The 23,954-nt window shown below is 52.3% G+C and overlaps 1 protein-coding gene across 4 annotated transcripts; it reads right to left on the bottom strand.

Annotated features, from left to right (window-relative positions):
* Positions 1–5,977: 5,977 nt before the first annotated feature.
* On the bottom strand, positions 5,978–22,206 carry SYCE1 (synaptonemal complex central element protein 1). 4 transcript variants are annotated; one of them, XM_070275075.1, is made up of 13 exons: positions 22,069–22,206; positions 11,061–11,123; positions 10,354–10,413; positions 9,916–9,990; positions 9,274–9,321; positions 8,968–9,022; positions 8,150–8,239; positions 7,838–7,901; positions 6,958–7,024; positions 6,752–6,875; positions 6,571–6,681; positions 6,355–6,442; positions 5,978–6,124 (listed from the first exon to the last, which is right to left on the bottom strand). In XM_070275075.1, the coding sequence occupies exons 2-13, from the start codon at positions 11,086–11,088 to the stop codon at positions 6,047–6,049; spliced, it is 888 nt and encodes a 295-aa protein (XP_070131176.1). In that variant the 5' UTR covers positions 11,089–11,123; positions 22,069–22,206; the 3' UTR covers positions 5,978–6,046. The 4 variants fall into 4 exon arrangements, with proteins under 4 accessions (XP_070131176.1, XP_070131164.1, XP_070131172.1 ...); XM_070275063.1 differs by lacking the exon at positions 22,069–22,206 and adding an exon at positions 20,296–20,547; XM_070275071.1 differs by lacking the exons at positions 9,916–9,990; positions 22,069–22,206 and adding an exon at positions 20,296–20,547.
* Between the last annotated feature and the right edge of the window lie 1,748 nt (positions 22,207–23,954).

The following is a 23,954-nucleotide window of genomic DNA, read 5'->3' as shown; positions in this document are numbered from 1 at the left end:
AAGTGATGTTGACATCTGTGATAATGTCATAATGGACCAAAGTGCCAGAATCCAACTGGCATAGCTAAAGGCTCAAGTAAAGATGGCCAAATGTGAGGGTTTCTCACTCTCCGAAGTTTTTGCCAGATGGGAAATGAGTGATGAGTGGGGTTCTGTTGCAGAGAGGTTTAAGTCACATGTTCTGATTTGGGTGCATGTTGTTAACAGGATGTCAGGTCGTTTGCCAATTAAAATAGCTGTGGCTGTCACTGGAGCTCCAGCATTAGCCTGTAGGCAAGCCCTCCAATTTGGGCAATTGCTAGGGTCCTTTGCCTCAGTTGTTGGTTTGGATGGTGACAGGCAAGCCTGCAGAGTCTTTGGGTTGTAGGCTTGTATTAGTCAAAATCAATAGCCTGTGAGCCTCAGCATTTGCCATGTTGGTTTAACAATGTCTTGCTTTGGGGCCGGCCCCATGGCTGAGCGGTCAAGCGCCACTTCAGCGGCCCGGGGTTTCACCAGTTTGGTTCCTGGGCACGGACATGGCACCCCTGGTCAGGCCATGCTGAGGTGGCTTCCCACACAACACAACCAGAAGGACCTGCAACTAGAATATACAACAATGTACTGGGGGGCTGTGGGGAGAAAAAAAAAAGATGATAGGCAACAGATGTTAGCTGAGGTGCCAATCTTTAAAATAAAAATCACGAAAAAACAATGTCTTCCTTGGAAGATTTGGGACCCTGCTTTGCAAAACAATGAAAACACCCAGACCAATAGTAATGAGACCGACATTCAACAGAATGGCGTACAGCTGCACTTGACTGGTTCTGTTGTTTGATGTTGATTTTCCTCCAGTGTGTATTACTCACAAGGAGACATTGTCTGCTTTTATTATTGTGGTGTTGATTTTATTATTATCTCTGAATTGGACTTTTATTTACTAAGTGGAGTATTCTGTCTATTTTTTTGGTAGTCCACACTGCCTGTGGGGATGGCCCTGGAGTGCTAATTTTAATTTCCTAGAGGAGAGACATTATTAAATTGCTTCATTTATAATCAGTCTTCACATACATGTAGATGAAACATATCCCCCTTTAAACATAGGAAAGGATGATGAAAAGGCTTTTAAAGTTGTGTTAGGCATGAGTCAGCCAAGGGGCCTTGAATTAAGAGAGATTAAGTCCTGGGGCAAGATAGAGACCCATTTAGGACTGGAATTTGACGAGGTGTTGTCTGAGGAGACCATTGTGTCTCAGTTACACTAGCTATCTGGGATCTATCGGGGAGATGAAGGTGCCGTTGAATGCCTTTTTTAAGAATCCAGCATTGTTTTCTGAGAAGTGAAATGTGGGACTTGGTTAATAGCAGTAATGAGTGCAACTCCGGAGGGGATAAGAACAGGGATAAATCTGGATGTGGATTTGCCTCCGTTGCACACAATGCTTCTGCCAAAACTGCCATCTGAGGGCTTTTAGAGTGCCTCGTCCAGTGTCATGGTATTCCACACAGCATCAAGGAACTCCTTAACAGCAAAGGAAGTGCCACAGTGGTCCCACGCGGATGGAATGCACTGGCCTTACCAAGCTCCCGCCGTCCTCAAGCAGCTGGCTTGACAGAATGGTCAGGCAGCCTTCTGAAGGCTCAGTGACATCACCAGCTGGGTGACACTGCCTTGCAGAGCTGGAACAAGGTTGTCCAGATGCTTGGATATCCTCTGAATCAGCATCCAGTTTATGGTGCTGTTTCCCACAGCCAGAATTTAAGGGTCCAAAAATCAAGCCGTGAAAATGGGAGTGGCAGCGCTCACTATTACCCCTAGTGACCCAGTGGCAAAATTTTTGCTTTCCGTTTGTGCAACCTTGTGCCCCACTGGCCTAGAGGTCTTAGTCCCAGAGGGAAGAGTGTTTCCACCAGGAGACACAGTAATGATTCCACTGAACTGGGCATTAAAACTGCTGCCTGGTCACTTTGAGCTCCTCGTGCCTCTGAATCAACAGGCAAAGAAGGGAGTTCCTGTGCTGGCAGCACTGACTGATCCCGACTACCAAGGGGAAATTGGAATGGAGGTAGCAAGAACATGGCTGTGATGCAAGAGGTCCCTTAGGGCATCTCTTAGTATCATCAAGCCCTGTAATCAAGGTAATGGAAAACTACAACTCAATCCATGCAGGACTACTTTTGGCCCAGACTCCTCAGGAATGAAGGTTTGGGTCACCCCACCCAGTAAAGAGCCACAAGCAGCTGCAGTGCTTGCTGAAAGCAAAGGGAATACAGAATAGGTAGTGGGAGAAGATGAAGGCAGTCAGAACTACAGCTGTGACTCTCTGACCAGTTAGAGATGAGGACCGTGACTGTCCTGAATGTCCCCCCTTTGTTATGAATATGTTTGTACATGTGCGTGTGTATGGCAAATATCTTTTTTTATTCCTTCTCTTATTCTCTTACCATGTAACATAAGATGTATTGACTTTATATCACACTGTTTAAGTATTCTTAATTTTACATCACAGTATTTGTTATGGGGTATCAAGGAGAAGAGCTAACATTGCTCAAGGACATGGTTATATGCAGCATAGATGTTACCATGTTTGGTGGAATTTTGACCTTTTTATGTCTTTATTTGGAGATTAAGTATGATTTAAGGAGATTTATATGCGTGGCAAGGTAAAAAGGGATGGACTTATGATGGCTAATTTTGTGTCATCGTGACCAAGCCATGGGGCACCCAGACATCTGGTCAAGCATTAGTCTGGGGCGGGCGGGGGGGTGGGGGGGGTGTTTCTGGATGAGATTGACATTTGAATTGGTGGGCTGAGTAAAGCAGCCTGGCCTCCCAGTGTGGGTGGGCCTTATCCAATCAGTGAACATTTGAATAGAACGGAAGTGCTGAGGAAGAGGACGAGTCTGCCCTGGCTGACTGCTTGAGCTGAAACATGGGTCCTCTCCTGCCCTCAGCCTGGAACTTACACTATCGTCTTTCCTGGTTCTCAGGCCTTCAGACTTGGGCTGAAACTTCACCATCAAGATTACCAAGTGCAGACCTTGGAACTTAGCCTCCATAATTGCATGAGCAATCCCTTATTTTATATAGATTTAAAAAATACATATATATATATATATATATATATATATATATTCATTCATCCTTCATTGGTTCTGTTTATTTGGAAAACCCTAACACACCCCACAATGAAGTCATAAAGCTTTCTCAAAAATTGCTTTTTACATTCAAATCTATAGATCTTTTGGTATGATATGATTTATGGACCAAATGTTATTAGTTGTTCCTGAACAGATAGTTGGCCCAGCAACATTTATTGAGAAATTGAAATGGCTCTGCAGGTCACCTTGGTCATCATCAGCCGTGCACATATGCACCGGGCTCTTTCTCGACTTTCTTTGTGCCATCTCTCTGCCCTTCCATCAGTGCCACAAAGTCTCATTCACCATAGCGTCATAAAATGTGTTCGTATCCTGCAGAGGTATTCTCTCACCTCAGTTCATTTTCAACAGCATGTTGGATATGCTTGCACCTTTACATTTCCACATCCGCTTTAGAATTGGCTTGTGATTTTACACAAAAGAGCTGCAAAATTTTTATTGAAATTGGAATGGATTCGTGTATCACTGTGGGCGGAAATGGCATCTTTACAAGAATGAGTTTCCAATTCATGAACATGACCTATCTCTATTTAGGTCTTTCAAAATGTCTGCCAACTGTATAGTTTTGAGAGAGCTATTGTATATATCTGTCATTATATTAATTCCTAGATAGATGGTATTTTTATGCTATTGTAAATATTTATCTTAAAATTTCACTTAGCTATTTGTTGCTGCTTAATTCCAGCATACCTGCATCTGGCTGAGTTGTTTTTCTGGAGCGAGATGTGTACCTGGATAGCACAGCCCACCCCTTGACCACACACGAAATGTAGTGAATAATAATGTGATCTGAGTTTGGATGTGGTTTGTACCTGCTTGTAATCACTGTGTACTGATGACAGCAAAATTTATGATTGACCTGGTTCTCACCTGGTCTTGGTGAGGGCCTGGAAGGGCTGGTGCACAGCAGGAATGTGCACACATTAGCAGCAGGGTGTGAGACCCAGCCTATACTCCATCTGGGGCCCCCGGTTTCTGAGGCGTTCTGTGCACACATTGCTGGCTCCCAGCATGAGAGTGTGACCTGGCACAACCCTACAGAGAGGGAAGCTGGAGCCTGTGCCCAGCCTCTCCCAGCCACTTGCTGTGAGGCAGCCTTTGGCTAAGGTTCGCATCCTTACCTGATGCATATCTTTCCTTTAATGCTATTGTTATTTGCTTTCCCTGCAATAAACTATAGATTACTAAGCATCGTCATTTTGGTTCCTATGCCCTGGTTTATACAAATAAATTTTATTTTTTAACGTTGACCTCTAGTTAGCAAACTTTTATATTCATTTAGCCACTCTGTAATTCATCTGTAGATTCTTCTACGTTTCTAAAATACATAATTATAAATTCTTACGCTTTCATTTCTTTCCTGTTTCACTGTCTACAAGTTTCAGTATGGTGAACAGTATCTAAATATACCTGAAATGTTTAAACATTCATCACCAAGTATAAAGGAAGTTACCTTTTATTCCTAGCTTTTCACGGGGTTTTTTTTTCTTTACAGAAATAGGTATTGAATTTTGTCAAAGGCCTTTTATTCATCAGTTAAACTAATTGTTTTTTGTTTTTCATTGTGAACCAACTAAAAAGCTACAAAATTAATTCTAATCATGGGCTTAGCTGAACCGGTTTTTTTTTTTTGTTTTTTTTTTTGAGGAAGATTAGCCCTGAGCTAACATCTGCTGCCAATCCTCCTCTTTTTGCTGAGGAAGACTGGCCCTGAGCTAACATCCATGCCCATCTTCCTCTACTTTATATGTGGGACGCCTACCACAGCATGGCTTGCCAAGTGGTGTGTAGGTCTGCACCCGGGATCCAAACCCGTGAACCCCAGGCCGCCAGAGCATAACGTGCGAACTTAACTGCTGCACCACCAGGCCAGCCCTGAACGGCAGTTTTCAAGCATGATGTTCCCAGTGTCATTCATGTGAATATGTTGTCTTAATTTCCATGAGATGCATGAGTTATTTTGATAGGGTATTGCTAGTTCATTTATGACACTATGACAGTATGATTAAAGCCGTCTCATGGCTAGGAACCTGAGAGGCTGAGTTTGAGGTCTGATGCCTAAGGTCTCTGAATGACTGAAGTTTCCCTTCTTCCACGGAAACAGTGCTCTTCATTCTGGGGGCCTGTCTGGGCCTCTCTCCAACCCCGCCATGTCACTGTCCTACCTGACTGTGGGAGCCTTTCAAGAGAAGGAATCTCTTTGTACTTACTTCACTGTACTTCGACCCAAGAGCACAGACTTTGCCTTCCTTCATTGCCCTTAACTGAACTGGGTTGATCCATTTCAGTGGATTTAACACATGCCTCAGAAGCACACAATAGTCCCAGGTGATTGACTCCTGAGCATTTCTAACATATCATGTTCTTGTAACAAGTGTCTCAGTCATATATTTTGTGCCCACGAGAGCACAGACTATACTTAGCCTCCAATTACATTTCTTATTCTCAGCTAATCAGTGGGGCCTGTGGGTATGGAACTGACTGGCGAGGACCCCAGCACCTTGGTCCTCATTGTTGGGATTGCTGGGATTCTGTGTAGTCCAGTCCTGAATAAGGAACTGAAGAAACCACCAGAGGTTTGCAGAAGCCCTGGGCCTCTCATGAGACAGTCTCAGGCCTACATCCCTCTGCCTGGGGACCTGGAACAGCATGTCAAGTCCTAGAGATGAGCAGACCAGAGACTGAGGTTTCAGGAAGCATTTACGGAGTGCCTGGTGTGGGACTCTGGTTGAAGCCAAGAGGCAGTGTGGCCAAGGGTTCGCCCAGTCTCAGGGGCCAGGGGGTCTTGGGCCTGACAACCCCCCCCCCCCCAGCACAGACTAAGCTGAAGCAACTGTACTGAAATAGAGTCTTTATTTGCCAAAGTCCATGGAATAAGCTCCAGGGCAGAGTGGGTCCTCCTTGCCTAGGAGGGCATCGGGCCCTGCTCGGTGAGCAGCTCTGGGTCGTTCTCCTCACTGACTCCGAGGGGCTTGGGATTGGCCTGCAGGAGGTCAGGGTCTGAAGTAGGAGTCTCCATGCGTCTGTGCCCACACCCTCCCTGGGGCCCTCCCCACCCCACCCCTGCCAGCCTCTGTACCTTTGCCTCAGCTGTGCCTCTGTGGGAACAGCCTTCCCCCCAGACAATCCTCTGAGGACTCCTCGGGCCCCCTCTGCCTTCCCGCCCCCAGGTCTTTTCGTGAGCTGTCTCCACTCCCTGCACCCAGGGCTCACAGCTTCTCCAGGGCCAACCGCTTCCTCTTGCATGCTCTGGGCTCCAGCAGGAACCTGCACCCCAAGCTTTTCCAGCTCTTCCTTCAGCCTGGACACAAAGAGGTGGGAAGAAGAGGGACACGAGGGTGTGAAGAGACCAGGAGGCTTGGAAGGGAGCAGAGACTCCCTCAGTCACCTTCCCCTTGGGGACTGAGAGGAGGGTGGCTGCATGCCCACCTCTGCCTCTGCTGCTGCAGCTGCTGGCACTTCTGCTGCAGCTGCTCGTGGCGCTGGGCAGCAGCCTCCAGGAGCCGCTGGGCATTCCTGTTCTCCTCCTCAAAGAGATGTCTGAGGGTGGGGCCACCAGTGCCGGCAGCTCCCTCCCTCCGCCCCATTCCGCCCCCCTCCCCAGTCTTACACTGCAGCTGCTGCCTCCTGGCTGCGGAGGAAAAGCCCCTCAGTGATGGCTGAGCAGCCCCTGGCCCCAAACTGGGAGCACAGGCGATGCTTCACATCCTCCAGCTTTGCCTCCACCAGCTTCTCTGTGGCAGGAAGGGACAAGTGGGCAGGGGAGGGGACGGGAGGGGAGGACGGGGCAGGGCCTCCCCATTCTCCAGGCCTCACCTTCTTTGAGCAACTGCTCCTTGCTGCTGTCCAGGGCGCCAATCTCCCGGGCCAGATGCTCTGGCCTCTGAGGGGGTAGAAAAGAGGTGCATCCACATCTCCTGGCTTCCCACCATGCACCTCAGAGAAGCCGACCTGGATCTGGTCTTTACTCAGCACACCTCACTTCCTACTACTCTGGCCCTCCATGGTGCCAAGCAGGGTCCAGCCTCAGGGCCTTTGCACTGGCCATCCCCTCCACCTGGACCCGTTTCACCCCAGATACCTGTGGTGCTGTGCTGGAGAGGCTCATGAGGTGGTTAATGTTCAGGAATTTTGCAAGCTTTGAAGTCAGCCCTGGGTCAAGTATTTACCACAGGGGATCCTGCAAACACTACAAATCAGGGTCGTTCTCTGGAGAATCAGTTACCAGCCCAGCACTACGGCTTCTCCTCTTCCCTCTGTGTGGCCTCCTCCCTGAGCCCTTCCATCCTGAAATTCATTTTCTCTGCCTATTTTCCTGTTTGGCGCCTGGGATAACCAGGTGGCAAACACTGGCCTCTTGTTCCCCACTGAATGCCCAGTGCCTGTGATGGCCGCAAACACATCCATGGAGCTCCTCGATGGATGACCCCTCCTTGGTTCATCCTGACTACTGAAGGGCCTTGGGAGGGTGGCAGGGATGGACGGGCAGGCCAGCAAAGAGGATGACACTGGGTGGCAGTGAGGGTGATGACGGAGGATTGAGCTGAGGGTGATTTTGACATATGGCCACCAGGCCTTGCTCAGGAACTGGGTGTGGCAGTTGAGGAGGAGGAGGCCTGGAGGATGACCCTGAGTTTGGGCCTGATGCTGCCAGGGAACATGTGGAAGGTGGGAGGAGTGGCTTTGAATGACTCACGTGGAATTCCCAGAGATCCTTGTGCTGGCCCATCAGATCCTCTAGCTGTTCCTCAAAATTCAACCTGGGGTCCAACCACACAGGCTCAGGGCCCACAGGCCGAGACACCCCTCCCCAACCTGGCCCAGGCCAGAGGACTTCATGCACAGACGTCGGGGGGCCTGCCCACGCTCTTTGCTCTGCCCGGAGCACCGTCACCAGCTTGACCCTCCAAGCCTCAGCTCAGCCAGCTCCTCTTCTAACCCCCCATCCCGGATACTACCCCCGCCCTTAACCCACCCCAGCCCCTAGGCCTCGGGCATCGGGCTTTACCTCAGCTGCCTCTGTTTGTTCTTCTCTTCCTCGATCTGGGAGTTCAGGGAAGAAATTCGCTCCTTGCACTCTTGCAGCATGGTTTGCTTCCTGGGAAGATGCAAGGCAGACCTCAGTCATGTTCTCTGAATGTCTCCCCAGGAGGCGACTGGCGTGACGCTTCTGCCTCCTTCTCTTGAGGTCTGTTCTAGCCTTCTGGATTGAGGTCCTTCTCTATAACTTCACGGGGGAGGGCATGAGCACATGCCCACTGGATATATTGTTGTGAGGATTAGGGAGACCAATGCAGACGTGGTCCAGTGTACAAGCATACACACATATTAATCTCATCTGAATTTCCCACAGTTCTAACCTTGGTATGGCAGGGCTTGAGGCCCCTGGTCACAAAATGAGCTAAATAACCATTGAAGAGGTGGAGAGAGGGATGCACAAATAGGTGAATGGAAGGATAATGAATGAATGGAGAGATACCGGGTGGACAGATGGTTGGCCTGATGCCTTAATGAAGGGACAGATGAACAGATGAACGAATAGACAGTCAAGGAGTGTGTGGGAAGGAGTGTGTGGGACACAGAATCAAAACCAGCTGAAGGAATTGAATTGACAGTCTAGCAAATGAAGGATTATCCCACTGAGTGAGAGAGTATCCTTAACACTATGCCTACTGCTGGAGCCAAGGTGGGAAGACACTCATCTGGCCTCTCCATTTACAGAGGAAGAATAAGAGAGCTGTGGGTCTAAGACTGACTTCCTTTACATTCTCTACTCTGCCAGAGGGCAGGGGGAGGGCAGAGCAAGGCCCAAATGGAAGCTCTTACCTCTGTGCCTCCCCTTCCTTCTCCTGGCAGTGGAGCCGAAGGATCCTCAGGGTCTCTGTAAGGAGAGGAAACGAGGGCCCCGTGAGAGCCCATCAAGGCATTAGGTTTGGGCAGAGGTAATAGGGCTAGATCCTGTGGGGTCTCATGGACACCTGATGGGACTTTGTCATTTACTGCAAGTCTGGTGGAAGCCACAGGAGGGATGCAAACTGATTTAGGCTTCAAAAGGCTTCAGCTGCTATGGAGAGAGTGAGTTTCTGCAGGGTGGCAAAGGCGAAAGCCCGGATATAGAGTAGCTGCAATCACCTTGCTTCTTGCTCAAGATCTCTTTCATGCGTACTTTCTCTCCACTCACTGGAAAACACAGTAAACACGTTTAGGCATCAGGGACCACCCACTGCACCCTCAGGGACTGGGCTTGCCCACAGTCACATGGGTGGTTTGGTACAGCCCTACCCCCAACCCCAAATGTGGACCACTTGAGGTGATTCCCCTCCCGTCTTGTGCCCACACTCCCTGACATTGATAAAGGGCGGCTGTGAGGACCCTACAGAATGCCAGTGCATTTATATGAAGGGGAGAGAAAAAATAAACACATCACATGAAATGGGATAATGAGTGTGAAGAAATAGCAGTAAGGGGTGTGTGACCAAGTGGGGGTGGGGTGCTGTCTTTAGATAGGATGATTGGGGAAGGTCTCTCTGAGAAAGGGACATTCGAGATGAGAGCTGAATGATATGAGGCAACAAGAACCTTTATTACCTGGGAGGAACAACCTAGCGAAGGCCCTGAGGTCGGGTATGTTTGAAGGGTGTTTTGGGAACACTCCCAGCCACAAAACGGGAGACGGGGAGATTGGTAGGACCCAAGGCCAGAGAGAAGGCAGAGGCCCTTGGCCACAGCAAGGATGCTGAGTGGTCACCTCTGGGTGACCCCTGGCATGCTTACATGAGTCCAGTTCCTTCTGCAGTGCCTCCCAGACAGTCCGGGCCTCTCCCAGCTCCTCACTGGCTTTCTTTTTTGCTGTGTCAAACAGCAGAATGACAGATGTTGTGTAAGTGTGGCCTCCAGCTGCACTATTCCTTGTAAACAGTGACATTTCACATTTTCACAAACCTAGAGGGGCCCAGAATTTACAGAACAGGAAACAAGCCTTCCAGAGCCCAAGCCCTTCTTGTTGAGTCCAGTTGGCAGCAGGGCCAGGTTAATGGACACGTGACTACAGCAGTTGCATTAGATGGATCCGTGCTTGGTTTAATGCTCTGCTGTTGCTATCATGAAATATTTAGTAATGTTCGAATGAGGGGCCCTGCATTTGCACTTTGTACTGGGCCCTGCAAATCACGTAGCTGGTTTTGGTTGACTAGCCAAAGTCCCTAAACTCACCTTGCTGAACCTCGTTAATCCGGTTAATCAGGACTTCCACCCTGGGCTCTAGGCTTCCCACTGCAGGGAGGAAAGGAGGTTTAGTAGAGATGACAGGGCAGGCAGAAGTGGGTGGGGGCCCTCCAGGGACTCATATTCCGGTGGTGAAGACGAGGAACAGATAAGGATACCAAGTCAGGTTATGGTAACTGTAGCCAAGAGAAATAGAGGGGGCAGGGATTAAAGAGTGAAGGAGTGGGATGTACTTCTTTAGACATGGGAACCTCCTGAGGGCCCCAAATCAAGTGAGGGGGGCAGGCTCTGCAGCTCCCTGGGTGAGGATGGAGGTAATCAATGCAAAGGCCTGCCCTGAGGTGGAAATGGCTGGAAGGAGCCTGGTGAGCAAGCAGAGAGCAGCAGAGATGAGAAGGAGCGAGGGGAAGTGAAGGTGAAAACCGCGACTTAACTGAGTGCAACAGGAGCCAAATGGGCGGCCAGCAAAGGGGCTGCAACTGGGTTTTAGGAAAATGTTTTGCCTTCTATCTCCTTATACTTTTAATCTTGAATCATGAGGTCATATTTTTACTTCAAAGAATTAAGTTTTAAAAGCAAGACAGAGTGAATGCGTTAATTTCTCAAGGTTGTGAACTGTGGGGCCTGGAATTGAATCTACTTCTGCTTGACCCCAAACCTCCGGCTAAGCCTCAGTTACAGAGAAGACATGTGACCTTTCTGCAACTTCTTCACCAATTCCATCAAGTCTTCAATTTTCTGTGCGGACTTGGTCTGCCCTGTGGAGACAAAACCAAACATTTCAGAATACTATAGGAGTGGGAGGCCTGAGGGAGGAGCCAACAACCTTGGGCTGGGAGGGACGCGGGCTGAGGGCAGGCGTCCAGCCAGAGTGGTGCCCCTGCTCCTTGTCATGAGGTGGACACTGCATGAGAGATGAAGCCGGCCCCTTCATGGTCAGCTTTTCCTAAAGTGTGAAATGACACCACAGATTTCCCCTTAATAAAACTGTGGGCAAGGGAAGTGGTACACTCTCACTGCTGATACTGTTCAAGGTTGGGTCAGAGCTTGTGATGTAATAATGACAGCAAACAAGCGAGGGGTATAAAAAACTAGAAACAAAGAGTCAAAAATCACTATAACTGGCAGATGGCAAAATTAACTAGAAAGTTCTAGAGACTCTGATTTTTTAAAAATAAGGAACAGTAAGAAAATTTAATAAGATGTCTTGTTTAAACAAATATAAACACAAATAGTTTTCCTATATACAATTGTTATTCTGAAGCCTCTTAGTAAAACATCTTATATTTACTTGTTTTTAATCGCTATAGGCACTTATTTTTAACCCCCTAAGGAATTAGTAGATCTAGGCAATGATTACTGTCACTAACAACACAATAAAGATACCTGGACATTATGAGCCACATGATGTAAAAGTATAATACAGGATTCCTTTTTTTTTTTTTTTGAGGAAGATTAGCCCTGAGCTAACTGCTGCCAATCCTCCTCTTCTTGCTGAGGAAGACAGGCCCTGAGCTAACATCCACAGCCATCTTCCTCTACTTTATATGTGGGATGCCTACCACAGCATGGCTTTTGCCAAGCGGCGCCGTGTCCACACCTGGGATCCGAACCGGTGAAACCCGGGCTGCCGAAGCGGAACGTGTGCACTTAAACACTGCACCACTGAGCCAGCCCCTACAATACAGGATTCTTGCCAAAAAATGACATGAATACTTATTAAGGCTCTCTATCAAATACCAATTCAGAGGAAATACAGGGACAGAGGACCATGTTAAATGGCACATGGGGATGCAGTTAACAGCATCCAGACTGGGAAACTTCACAGGAAAACAACCCAGTTTCTTTAACAAATAAATTTCGGAAAAGGGAGAAAAGAAGACTCTTACAGACCCAAAGAGTCATATTAAAGAGACATATCAACCAATCTCAAGAAATGGACTCTATCTGAATCTTGATTCAAACAAATGCACGTTAAAAAATATTGATGACAAAAAAATATATATATATATTGAGGACAAAATCAGGGAGATTTCAAAATTGACTACACATTTGATAAAACAAAGGAATTATTATAGCTATTATTCAGATGGGACAATGCTATATGGTTACTTTTTTGAAGAGAGTGCTTATCTTTTCGATATCTTTTCGAGGCATACAGAGAAATGTTTATGGATGAGCTGCTATGATGGGGGGACGGCTCAAATGAACTAATGGCAACAGGAGGAAAAGAAGATAATTTCAAACATGGGCTCATGCAGTAACAATACTTTCTTCTCAACTTTTGTATACGCATAAATTTTCCCATAATGAAAAGTCATAAGGTACGGCAGAATGCAAAAGCAGTAAATATCTGTTAACAAGTAATACTTTGTTAACAAAAAAATTCAAGGCACAAAGCAGCTTCTGTGGTAAGAACCCCCTACTTTTTACTTTTAAAATAATTTCAAATTTACTTAAAAGTTGCAGAAATAGGACACACAGCTCCCATAGGCCCTTCAAAACCCCCCTTGCACATTTCTGATAAAATGAAGGAATATTATACTCGAGTTCAGATGGAACAATTCTCCTACATAGTGGTTACTTAAGAAGAATAACACTGCTAGATATTAACATCTGATTCGAGGCATACAGAGAAATGTTTATGGATGAGTAACTATAGTGTAAGGGGATTAACGTCCCTTCACCTCCGCATTCCCCTCAAAATCCAGATCCCTTCCCCAGAGTCGTCAATTAGGAAAGAAGCCTCCAGACATCTTTCTGTGCACCCTATACCGTGCTATAATTATCATTTTCCCATCTTGCTTTTCTCTCATAAAAATATCTTTTGAAGATCATGCTGTGTGAATATAAATATATCTAACAATTTAAAAGTTGACTTAATTTAAACGAACTTTAATTACATTTAATTACATTTCCTCCTCATTTTAGAAATCCAGTGTACAGGTACTTCCTCCCCCATGTGTTCCTACCGCCATCTAGGCTCCAGTGACTACTCCATCCTTGTGTCTATGTGTTTTGTGTGATCCCCTAAGGTGACTGAAAAACAGTAAAAGCAATTTAAATGCTGAAAATCCCGCCAGATAGACTACTGCAAGGCCTTGAACCACTAGTCTTGCTATCAACTCAGTATGCGAGAGTCTGTGTCTCCAGTGTCACTAACACTAGACAGCTGCCCCCTTTTTAAGTAAGCTGATGGTTCATAGTTGGCTGCTATAGAATGAATGTTTGTGTCCCCCCCAAATTCCTATGTTGAAATCCTAGTGCCTGATGTGATGATATTAGGGGGTGGGGCCTTGGGGAGGTGATCAGGTCACGAGGGTGGAGCCCTCGTGAATGGGATTAGTTCCCTTATAAAAGGGACCCCGGAGGCCTCCCTTGCCCTTCCTGCCACAGCAAGAAGATAGTCATCTTGGAATGAGGAAGCTGGCCGTCACCAGGCACCGAATCTGCAGGCACCTTTGTCTTGGGCCTGCAGCCTCCAGAACTGCGAGAAATAAACTTCTGTAGCTCATAAGCCACCCAGGCTGTGGTATTCCCGCTAGGGCAGCCCGAATGACCGAGACACTGGTAATGCTGATGAAATTAAGACTGACTAAACCTTCGCCTAAATATGCTGGCTTATTTCAGGAACTGGAAGCAGTGGTGGCCAGAGCAGGTGCTTGATAAAAAGGATATCTATGCATCTGTCCCATTTTCTTTGTCCTTGGCCAAGGGCTGTCCCTGGGTACCATACCCTGCCCCAAGCAAGCTTTCTGTTCGAAGCTTAGCTCAGTGTTCAAACCTTCATTTTGTGAGACATCGTGGAGCACCTAGCCTGCACCAAGGTGGCGTTGCCGCACGCAGGCCTGAGGGGGCGACCCGGACACTGCAGGTGCAGCGCGCACGGGGGGCCCGGGAGCGGGGTCGCCAGCCGGGGTCCGCAGGCACTAGCCCCTCCCGCGGTGCCCGACCCTTCCGCGGAGGTTTGACAGTCCCGTGAATGGCGCAGGAGCACGTCCCGGGGGGTGGACGCGGCCGGGAGACTTCTCATCTTCTCTGCGCTGGGCTCTCATTTCGGAACTTCCGTAAACCGACTCGAGCCGCCGCCCCGTCCCGCGAGCTGCGGGGCCACGCAGCGCCCCCTCGGGAGCCTATGGGAAGCGACGGTCTCTCCCTGTCCCCGGGACTAGACGAGAGGCCCCCCTGGGGCGGAAGCTGATGGTTCATAGTTGGCTGCTAGAGGAACGGACGGGTGACCCCCCACCTTATGTTGAGTCCCCCGAGCCGGATGCGCCCACCGCCCGGGGTGGGGGCCCGGGGGGCCGTCGCCGCCCGGGTGGAGCCCCCGTGAATGGGCCCCCAGCCCGCCCGCCCCCCGGACCCGCCGGAGCCCCCCCGCCCCGCTCCCCTCCCGCGGCAAGAGAGGCGCCATCTTGGAAGGAAGCTGGCCGGAACGCGGCGGGGAATCAGCAGGCACGGCCTGTCTTGGGCCTAAGCCTCCAGAAGTGCGAGGAAGCCGGCTGTTAAGGGTGCAGGCTGTGGTACCGCCCAGCTCCAATTTTGGAGAACTGTGCCTGTGTAGAGCCTGAAAACCATCTTCCTAACGCTGGCGCCCAGCAAACTGGAAGAAGCAGAGGTCCGGTCAAGCATGCTGGATCCTTGGTCCTGACCCCTGGGCTTCCTTACAGGCCCCAATACCCCGCCATTGTTAGCTTTCCTGAGAGAATTGGAGTGTGGCCTGTGAGAAATTCAGCCATTACCACTGAGGGCGTCTCCGGACGTGGCCGAGCGGCGCCGACGAGGGGGCCCCGGGACGGGGAGGACCGAAGGCGGGGGGGGCGCAGAGGCCCGCCGCGGTGCCCCTTCTTGGAGTGACAGACAATGGGGCACGGGCCCGGGGGACCGGGCGCAGGAGACGATCTGCTCTGCGCTGGGCTCTCAACTTCCTTTAACCCGAGGCCGCCCGTCCCGAGCTGCGGGGCCACGCGGCAGGCCAGCGCCACGATGACCGCCTGCATCCCAGTCTCGGAAGCAAAATCGTCGGCAAGAGCCACGCTGGGGCCAGGGTCGGGCGGCGATGGGCCCGCCCGAGCCGGGAGACACGGAGGCCTCCTTCTCCCCGGAGGGGCCTGCTGGGGACTCCGGCCCCTCGGGCCTGACGGCCCCTTCCACGCCTTCCCGGGCGAGCCAAGAGGCCGGCAGCACCCACCCGGCGGCCCACCGGCTCCGCCGGAGACCGGCGGACACGGGAACCCCCGGAGGCGCCCCACCCCCCCCCACGGGGCCCGCCCCGCCGGGCCCGCCCGCCCGCCCCCCCGCCCCCGGAGCCCCCGAACCTCAGCTCCAGCGCGGCTCCGGCTCCTCTCCCGCCCGGGCCCCCCGGCCCGCCATCTCCCCCAGCCCGGCGCCTGCCCGGCGCCTCCGCCTGAAAGCCCCGGGAGGAGGGGCACCGCGCGCACCTGGGCGCGCTGCCGCCCTGCGAGCCCCAGCCCGCACCTCGGGGGGCCAAGCCGGGCTCGTCCCGCTCAGGGCTAGAGGAAGCCAGGGCCGCGTGTTCAGTGTCCAAGGCAATTCCAATTTGGTACTGTGTTCCAAGCACAAGTTGCCAGCTATCTGAGTTTGCGCCGGCATGCAGGGCCAGAGGTGTGCCGAGTGCTGGGGAGCACAACTGAAGCTCCAGGAGTCTGAAGCCCACTGCCTCGCCACAGTCGCCCGTTCCCGCTCACCCACGACTCCACGTAAGCGTTCTGGAGCCAGGCTGAGTGTGTTGGCCCCTCCTGACTAATGTTGGTGGGCTCTTCTCGGCTGGATGCAGAGAGTGCAAAGAGAGCAGCTCCTCACAGTCTCACACAACGGTGTCTCTAAATACTGATGAAAAAGCCATTTGAAGGACGCGCTTACCAGGAGAAAGAAAGGAGAGGCAGGGGTAGTGCCCCACACAGCCTCACCAGGTTGTGAATTCAGGGCCAGGGGATATGTGCACCTCTGCTGCCCTCCTGAAAGTTTTTTCGTGGAGGTACCTTACGTGTCTGCTATCGGGAGAGGTGTATGCCCGCTCCCATGACGAGTCCCTTTTGAGACTTGTTTTATTTTGGGGAGACGACCCAGTGGACTTCAGGAGGCGACAGCAGCGGCGGGAGCTGTGAGCAGTGGGAGCAGGGGTTCCTGACGTGGAATGGGACGGGGCACCTCGAGGGCGGGAGTGACGGGAGTCCCTGACACGGGCAGGGGAGTCATTCCTGAGAGCGAGTCTGCTGTTCTGCAGAGAACTGGGATATACTGGTATTATTTAATGAGTATCTGACCGGGCTCCCTGCTCCGACCAGTAATTATTCTCTGGTAATATTCTCTGCGCCGCATCAGATGCATTAGAAATGATCCTGGCCTGGGAATTGAACGGACAGCCATGTGGGCCAGACGCTAGCCTCGGAACCCACGGTGCGGAAATGCTCTTGCTCGGACAAGCCACTTCCGGACCACCGCCGATGGGCGAGGAGCGGCCTCCCCCGCCTCCTCCGGGCGGCGCCCCCGGGTTTCCTCAACTATCGGCTCCACCGGCCTTCCCCCCTGCCTGCTGAAAGGCCCCCCCTCATTCCTTCAGCAACACCTGGAAACCTTGTTTTTTACTTCCTCTGATACAAGTTCGACCTCTTTCATCAACCCCCACACAGGGCATCCAACCTCACAACCACCAATTGTTAATAGGATGCATTTTCAAAAGGTTAACAACAAGTATGACCATTTTGAAGGATTTTGCTGAATAGTTGCACTGACCATCAGAATGATTCTCGAAAGCGTATTTAGTAGGCCAGGCCATCTTATGCAGCCCGACTCCCACAGGCGAATTCTCTTCTCCGGGTCCATCCCACTTGTATCGAGTTGGCCTCCCGACCGCTGGGTCCTCAAGCTGGTTAGCTGCCAGACTCTCTTTCATTATCTGAATACCAGACAAAGTCCAGCAACTGGTGGCCATGCCCACCTCCCCAATGTGGAGTGGTTGCGTGCTTCTTCCTGATGAGTTCCCAAATGAACAGTTAGGGCAGGAACACTGCAGAGGTGGCCTTCCTCTTCTTTCAGGCGCTTGGAACCAATCAGGAACCCAGTGGTTTGCTGAATGCCCATTTGGTTGGAGGGATGCCTGCCAGGTTTATCTGCTACAAGTGCTTATCTGCTTACTTTGTATATAATAAACATTCATGGTAAATTTCCTCCTGTTTGGTGAATTTATTAGCAATCGTGTGGTTTTCTCTTATCATGGCCTTGTCACCAAAATGAATCACTTCCCTGCGGAGGGGTGGGTGCGCACTCATTTTTCAAAGTAAAGCTTCGGGCGTGGATGAGTGACATCAGCCTGGCAGGGGCGGGGACTCCACATCCCTGGGGAGGCCCGCTCCAAGAAACTACGAGCTTTTTCCTGCAGCACATAAATTAGAGCTGGAATTACCGCCTGCTGGCACACCCCTCATGGATCCTGCGTCTCTCCAAGTTCATTCCTTCCTAAAGATTCCTGTTGTTAAATTCTCATATTCAAAGGTTTTTCCTGATTTTCCTTGATGTGGTCCTCCATATGAAAGAATCCATTCAAACCGTATAAAATGGTCAGACTCCATTGAAAGTTTAACACAACGTTCAAGTCACCATATGTCTCTCAGGGAATCTAAGTCACCAAGGCCGGGGCCCCGGCCTACGGGAAAGCTACCGGATTGGTTTTGATCTGATAAACACGCATTGCCGAACGTGTCATAAGTCATGTATTAGCTCTAGTTACACTTAGCAAGTAGGAATAGCGACACCAAAGGAAATAAGAGAGAGCCAGGGGCAGACTCCCATCCTGCAACAGAATGCTGGCAAACTACAGAATCACCGCAAGTCCACCCAAGACCCAAGGTGACAAGGAAAGCAGGTGGCCAGAGATCTGAGACAGGCCAGCCCTCCAAGAGGGTGAGAGGCAACACTCACATCATGGAAGTGGTGAGAACATGAGCTGAAGGAGGGGCAGGGCACAGCACCCCAGGCGCACGGGGCGAGGACGGAAACCCTGGGAGCCACACACAGGGGGTCCTGCAGCCACTCTGGGCTCTTCTACCAAGACTCAAACGGGCACCAGTACCACCTTGGGGCATGCAGGGCTGGGGACACCTCCACTGGGGAGACGACCGAGGCCCGACCCCCCGCCCCCAGCGGCTGCTGGAGCCGGAAAGACGGTGCGGGACCAAAGGGCGACAACCTAAGGAGAACGGGGCCCGCGGTGTGTAACCGCAGCAACTGCAGCATGGAGCAGGCAAGGACGGAGGAGGCCGAGGCAAGCGAGTCGCGCTGGGGCGGGGCCTCTCAAGCCAGAACAGGCGACGACCAGGAAGGGTGGGAGAAGGGACGGAACGAGGGCCAGGCGCCAACTGGAACTCCTGATCTGAAGGACATTTCTAGAACAATCCACCACCAACAGCAGGATGCGCTTCCTCTAAGTGCGCTGGATCCACTCCCAGGATACACCATGCTCACTGCCATAATACAAATCTGAGCAAATTTTACAAAGTTGACATTATACAACGTATGTTCTCAATCACGGCTCCCCCAAACACCTAAACGCCAGAAATCTGGAAAATCCCAAGTGTTTGGAAATTAAATGACCCACTTCAATAACCCAACGGAGCCAAGAGGAAGCGCCCGGGAATAGAGGCATCTCAGAGGAGGGAACCTGAGGACGAGGCCCTTTGTGAGGGGCAGCGGCACCTGCCCCAGCAGCACACAACGGGATTGCCGCCGCCCTCGAAACTAGGGAAAGAGAAGAAACTAAACCCAGAGACGCTCAGAAAAGACGAATCACCAGGAAAACACAGGGGACGGCCAACGAGCCGAGGGTGGTTGTGACGCTCTACTTCGTTGGCCGGCCTCAGCCGGTTTGGATCCTGGGCACGGACCCACCGCGGGGCCCCATGGGCCATGCTGAGGGGGCGCCCACGTGGCCAATCAGCCAACGTGCCTGTAGAATGCTACAACTACGTACGAGGGAACGCTTTGGGGAGAAGGAAAAATTTAAAAACCGGCTCGGCTAGAGCGAGGAGCCAATCTCGCGGCGGGGCGGAGAGGACAGCCGGCAACTACCCCAGCAGAGAGAAACGCGCACTGAGACACGCGCGGCCCCGCGCCTAAAGACAATTGAGTTGATAAGTGTCTCCCAGACTGATAATGGAGGCGCCGGAGAAGAGGCAAAGAGCAATATCAAGATTGAAAGTGGTTTTACGTAGACTATTTTATGGGGGTTTTCAGATGAAATAGGGCACAACCAGGCACGGATCGCTAACAACATATCATGGGACAAACTCACGCTGACAAATACTTGTTTTTGTACCTGAAGTTCAGACACCATCACATTATTATTATTATCTTAGTCTGGCAACCCTAGAAGTCGGACCTTCCGTGGACAGTAAGCAGTTATGCCCACTCGCCATCTCCGGCTGGGCTTAGACAAAATGTACAGGCCCCTGTGACTCCCAAGTCAAGCTCCCCTCAGGCCGAGACCAAGGGATTAGAGATTGGGACTGAGGTGTGTCAAAAGCATCCCAACTAAAGATTCAGGTCAATGCTGGTTTCACTGGAAAACTCTACTAAAAACCATAGAAGAAAACCGATGTAAGAATTCTTCCAGAAACCGGTGGGGGGAAGATTTCCAATAGGGGGATGGGGCCAGCATTACCTGATTCAACCCCCATTATAAGAGACCAGCGCAGAGATATACCTCATAAAGACAATTGCAAAACCTTTAATAAAATATTAGCAAATGAAAACCTGGAACATCCAAGAAAGATATGACCAAGTGAGGTTTATCCAAGAAGGTTGGTCGCGGCCAACACGGCGCACCAAAAGAGAACTAACATGAGAAACAGAAATAAAGAAAAAGCATTTCAAGACCCCGACATGAAAACAAAGGAGGGCGGACGAGGGGGCCTGAAGGGACCCATGAAGCCCCACACGCCCTCCCAGCTGTGGAGAACGGACGAGGCCCCGCAGAGGACGGTTTCTCATGAACGTCCTTGTCTCGTCGCACGTTAGGCCCGGCCCGGGAGAGCACAGCATCACCAATCGATAGCAGCATAACCGAGGGATAGCTTGGAAGGCCGGGAGGCAGCCAGCGGAGGAGCCTGCTCAGCCACCGGCCCTCCTCCTCAGCAAGCCGGGCACGACCAGGACGAGAACGCCTGACAACTGGCACGGAGCCGCGGGAGGGGGGCTTTGGGGAGCGAAGGCAGGGAGTGCAGGGTTGGATGTTAGCCCAGGCCGCCCTCGGGCCAGAACCGGAGGTGGCACCAAATTAGGACGCCTAGAACTAACAAGACGGCGGCAGGTTGCAGGCTCAAGGGCGGGGTGGAAACGGGCGTCCGATTCTCGGCCAGAGCCCGGAGACCTTGAAACGCATCCAGGCACCGGATTTCCACTGTACCCGAGCAGAGCGTGTCAGCACTTATCTGGCGGCAAAACCACCCATTCACAAGAATCGCCGCGCCCGGAGACGGGGCCCACCCACGGATCACGAAACCCTGGATCACGGCCACGGCCACCAGACCCCAAGCACGACCCCATCGCCACCAGGCCCGGAGCTCCCCCATCTGGTCACCCCAGAAGCGTGGCGGCAGGGGAGCCGACAATCCCCGGGCCCGCGCGGGCCGGACGGTCGGTCCCTCCCTCTGAGTCCCGGGTCAGGACTTAGAAAAGAACGGAAAGCCTACTGGGCCCGGGGCGGGACCGGGCAGCCAGCCGGGCTCCACCTACGCCTAGCCGGCCCCTCCCACCTCCGGACACGCGACCCGCGCAATCGGAGAGAAAGAGGACGGCCGACCCACCCCGGGCACGCGTCCCGGCCGGGGACGATGCCCGCAGGGCTCCCGGGGCCGGTCCACGGTCTTCTCCAGGGCGGGACTTGGACAAAAAACTGCCACGGAGGAGGAGGCATCCGAGGACCGGGCCCGGTCCCCACCGCCAGAGCCGGTCGACTCGGAAGACCAGTGGGGAAAAGGCCAGCCCGGCGGCCGAGCCCGTCGCGCCCTCCACGGGCCTCCCCCGCAAGGCCCCGGCCGGTCCCCCACCTCCGGAGCGGGGCGCGGAAAGGGGATCGGCGACGCGGAAGGCCCGACCACCGGGCCGCCCTCAGGACGACGGCCGGGCACGGGACGAGTTCCCTCGCCCGTTCCCCCGCGGCGGCCCCCCACCCCCTCCCGGGGACGGAGGGGCACCGGCGGCTGCTGGTCGACCCGTCCGGGAGGCCCCACACCCCGGCCGGCACCGGGCGGCGCGGCGACAGCCACCTCCCTCAGTAGCCTGCACCTCCAATCTCCGGCGAGCGGGCGTCGCGCTCACGCCCCGGCGCCACCGGGCCAGATCCCGCCAGCGACGCCGGCCTCCCGGGACTCTGCCTCGGTCACCGCGGCCGAGTCCCGTCCCTTGGCCCGCGTCGCCGGAGCTCCGGAGGAAAGAGACGATATAAAAGCGGCCGCCAGGTGGCACCCGGCGACCGGCGACCGCCTCAGCGGGACGGAGCCGGAGCGCGGGCCCGCCGGGGAGCACAGCCGGGCCGCCGGGCCGCCAGATCCCGTCCCGGCGCCCCCTCGGACCCAGCCTCCCGGCCCAGCTCGGCCCCGGGGCGTCCGCCCGCGGGCTCCCGGCCGCCAAGGCGCAGCCCCAGCCGCAGGAGGGGGACCCGGAAAAGGTTTCTCGGGCGCTCACCGGGAAGGGGACGGGGAGAGTTCCCCCAGAGAGGCCAGGGGTCGGCCCGGGCCGGGCTGAGCCGGTGCGGCCGGGAGGCCGCCGCTTCCCGGAGCGGCCGGAGCGCCCCCGGGGCTCCCGGGAGGACTTAGAAAATCAGGGCGGGCGGGGACGGTCAAACCGAAACCAGGCACGTCATCCGAGAAGGACCGTGATGACGGGAGGAGAAAAGCTTTCAAGCGCAGAGGGTCTGTCGAAGGCAGGCGGAGAGTCTACCCGCTGAAACGGACGAAGATGGGAAAAAGAGGCTAGCTGAGGTGCCGACATTTAAGGAAATTAAAAAAAAAAAAAAGCACGAGGGCGTGGAGAACTGGGGGAAAATCAACACTGAGAAATCTACCCTCTGAAACTGACGAAGATGGGCAACAGGGGCTAGCTCGGGTGGCAATCTTTAAGCAGAACACACACACACACACACACAAGCGCGTAGAGACCTGGGGAAAAAGCAACGCTGAGAAATCTACCCTCTGAAACTGACGAACATGGGCAACACAGGCTAGCTCAGGTGGCAATCGTTAAGCAAAAAAATAAATAAATAAAATAAAAAACTACAATGGCGAGGAGACCCGGTGAAAAAGCAACCCTGAAAAAAGGTACCCTCTGAAACGGAGGAAGCAGGGCAACAGAGCCTAGCTCAGGTGACAATATTTAAGCCAAAAAGAAAGAAACAAAGAAACAAAGAAAAGAGCAAAGGAGTGGAGACCTTGGGAAAGAGCGATACTGAAAAATCTAGCCTCTGAAACTGACAAACATGGGCAACACACGTTAGCTCAAGTGCCAATCTTGCAAAGAAAACACACACACTCACACACACACACACACTGAGGGACGTGGAGACCTGGGGAAAAAGCAACACTGAGAAATCCACCCTCTGAAGCTGACGAAAATGGGCCACAGAGGCTAGCTCAGGCGGCAATCGTTAAGCAAAAGAAACACACAAGGGCGTGGAGACCTGGGGAAAAAGCAACACGGAGAAATCCACCCTCAGAAACTGAGAAAGAAGCGCAACGGAGGCTAGCTCAGGTGGCAATCGTTAAGCAAAAGAAACACACAAGGGCGTGGAGACCCGGGGAAAAAGCAACACTGAGAAATCCACCCTCTGAAACTGAGGAACATGGGCCACAGAGGCTAGCTCAGGTTGGAACCTTTAAGCAGAAAAGAAAGACACCAGGGCGTGGAGAGCTGGCGAAAAAGCAACACTGAGAAATCTACCCTCTGAAACTGAGAAAGAAGCGCAACGGAGGCTAGCTCAGGTGGCAATCGTTAAGCAAAAGAAACAGACAAGGGCGTGGAGACCTGGGGAAAAAGCAGCACTGAGAAATCCACCCTCTGAAACTGACGAAGATGGGCCACAGAGGCTACCTCAGGTGGCAATCATTAAGCAAAAATATAAAATAAAATCAAAAACTGCAATGGCGAGGAGACCCGGTGAAAAAGCAACCCTGAAAAAAGGTACCCGCTGAAACGGAGGAAGCAGGGCAACAGAGCCTAGCTCAGGTGACAATATTTAAGCCAAAAAGAAAGAAAGAAAGAAAGAAAGGTAGGAAGAAAGAAAAGAGCAAGGGAGTGGAGACCTTGGGAAAGAGCGATACTGAAAAATCTAGCCTCTGACTGACAAAGACTGGCAACACACGTTAGCTCAAGTGCCAATCTTGCAAAGAAAACACACACACTCACACACACACACACTGAGGGACTTGGAGACCTGGGGAAAAAGCAACACTGAGAAATCCACCCTCTGAAGCTGACGAAAATGGGCCACAGAGGCTAGCTCAGGTGGCAATCGTTAAGCAAAAGAAACACACAAGGGCGTGGAGACCTGGGGAAAAAGCAACACGGAGAAATCC

This window comes from Equus caballus, chromosome 1 (genome assembly GCF_041296265.1).
Source record: "Equus caballus isolate H_3958 breed thoroughbred chromosome 1, TB-T2T, whole genome shotgun sequence".
Classification (NCBI taxonomy): domain Eukaryota; kingdom Metazoa; phylum Chordata; class Mammalia; order Perissodactyla; family Equidae; genus Equus; species Equus caballus.
This window is presented reverse-complemented; position numbering and strand designations above follow the sequence as displayed.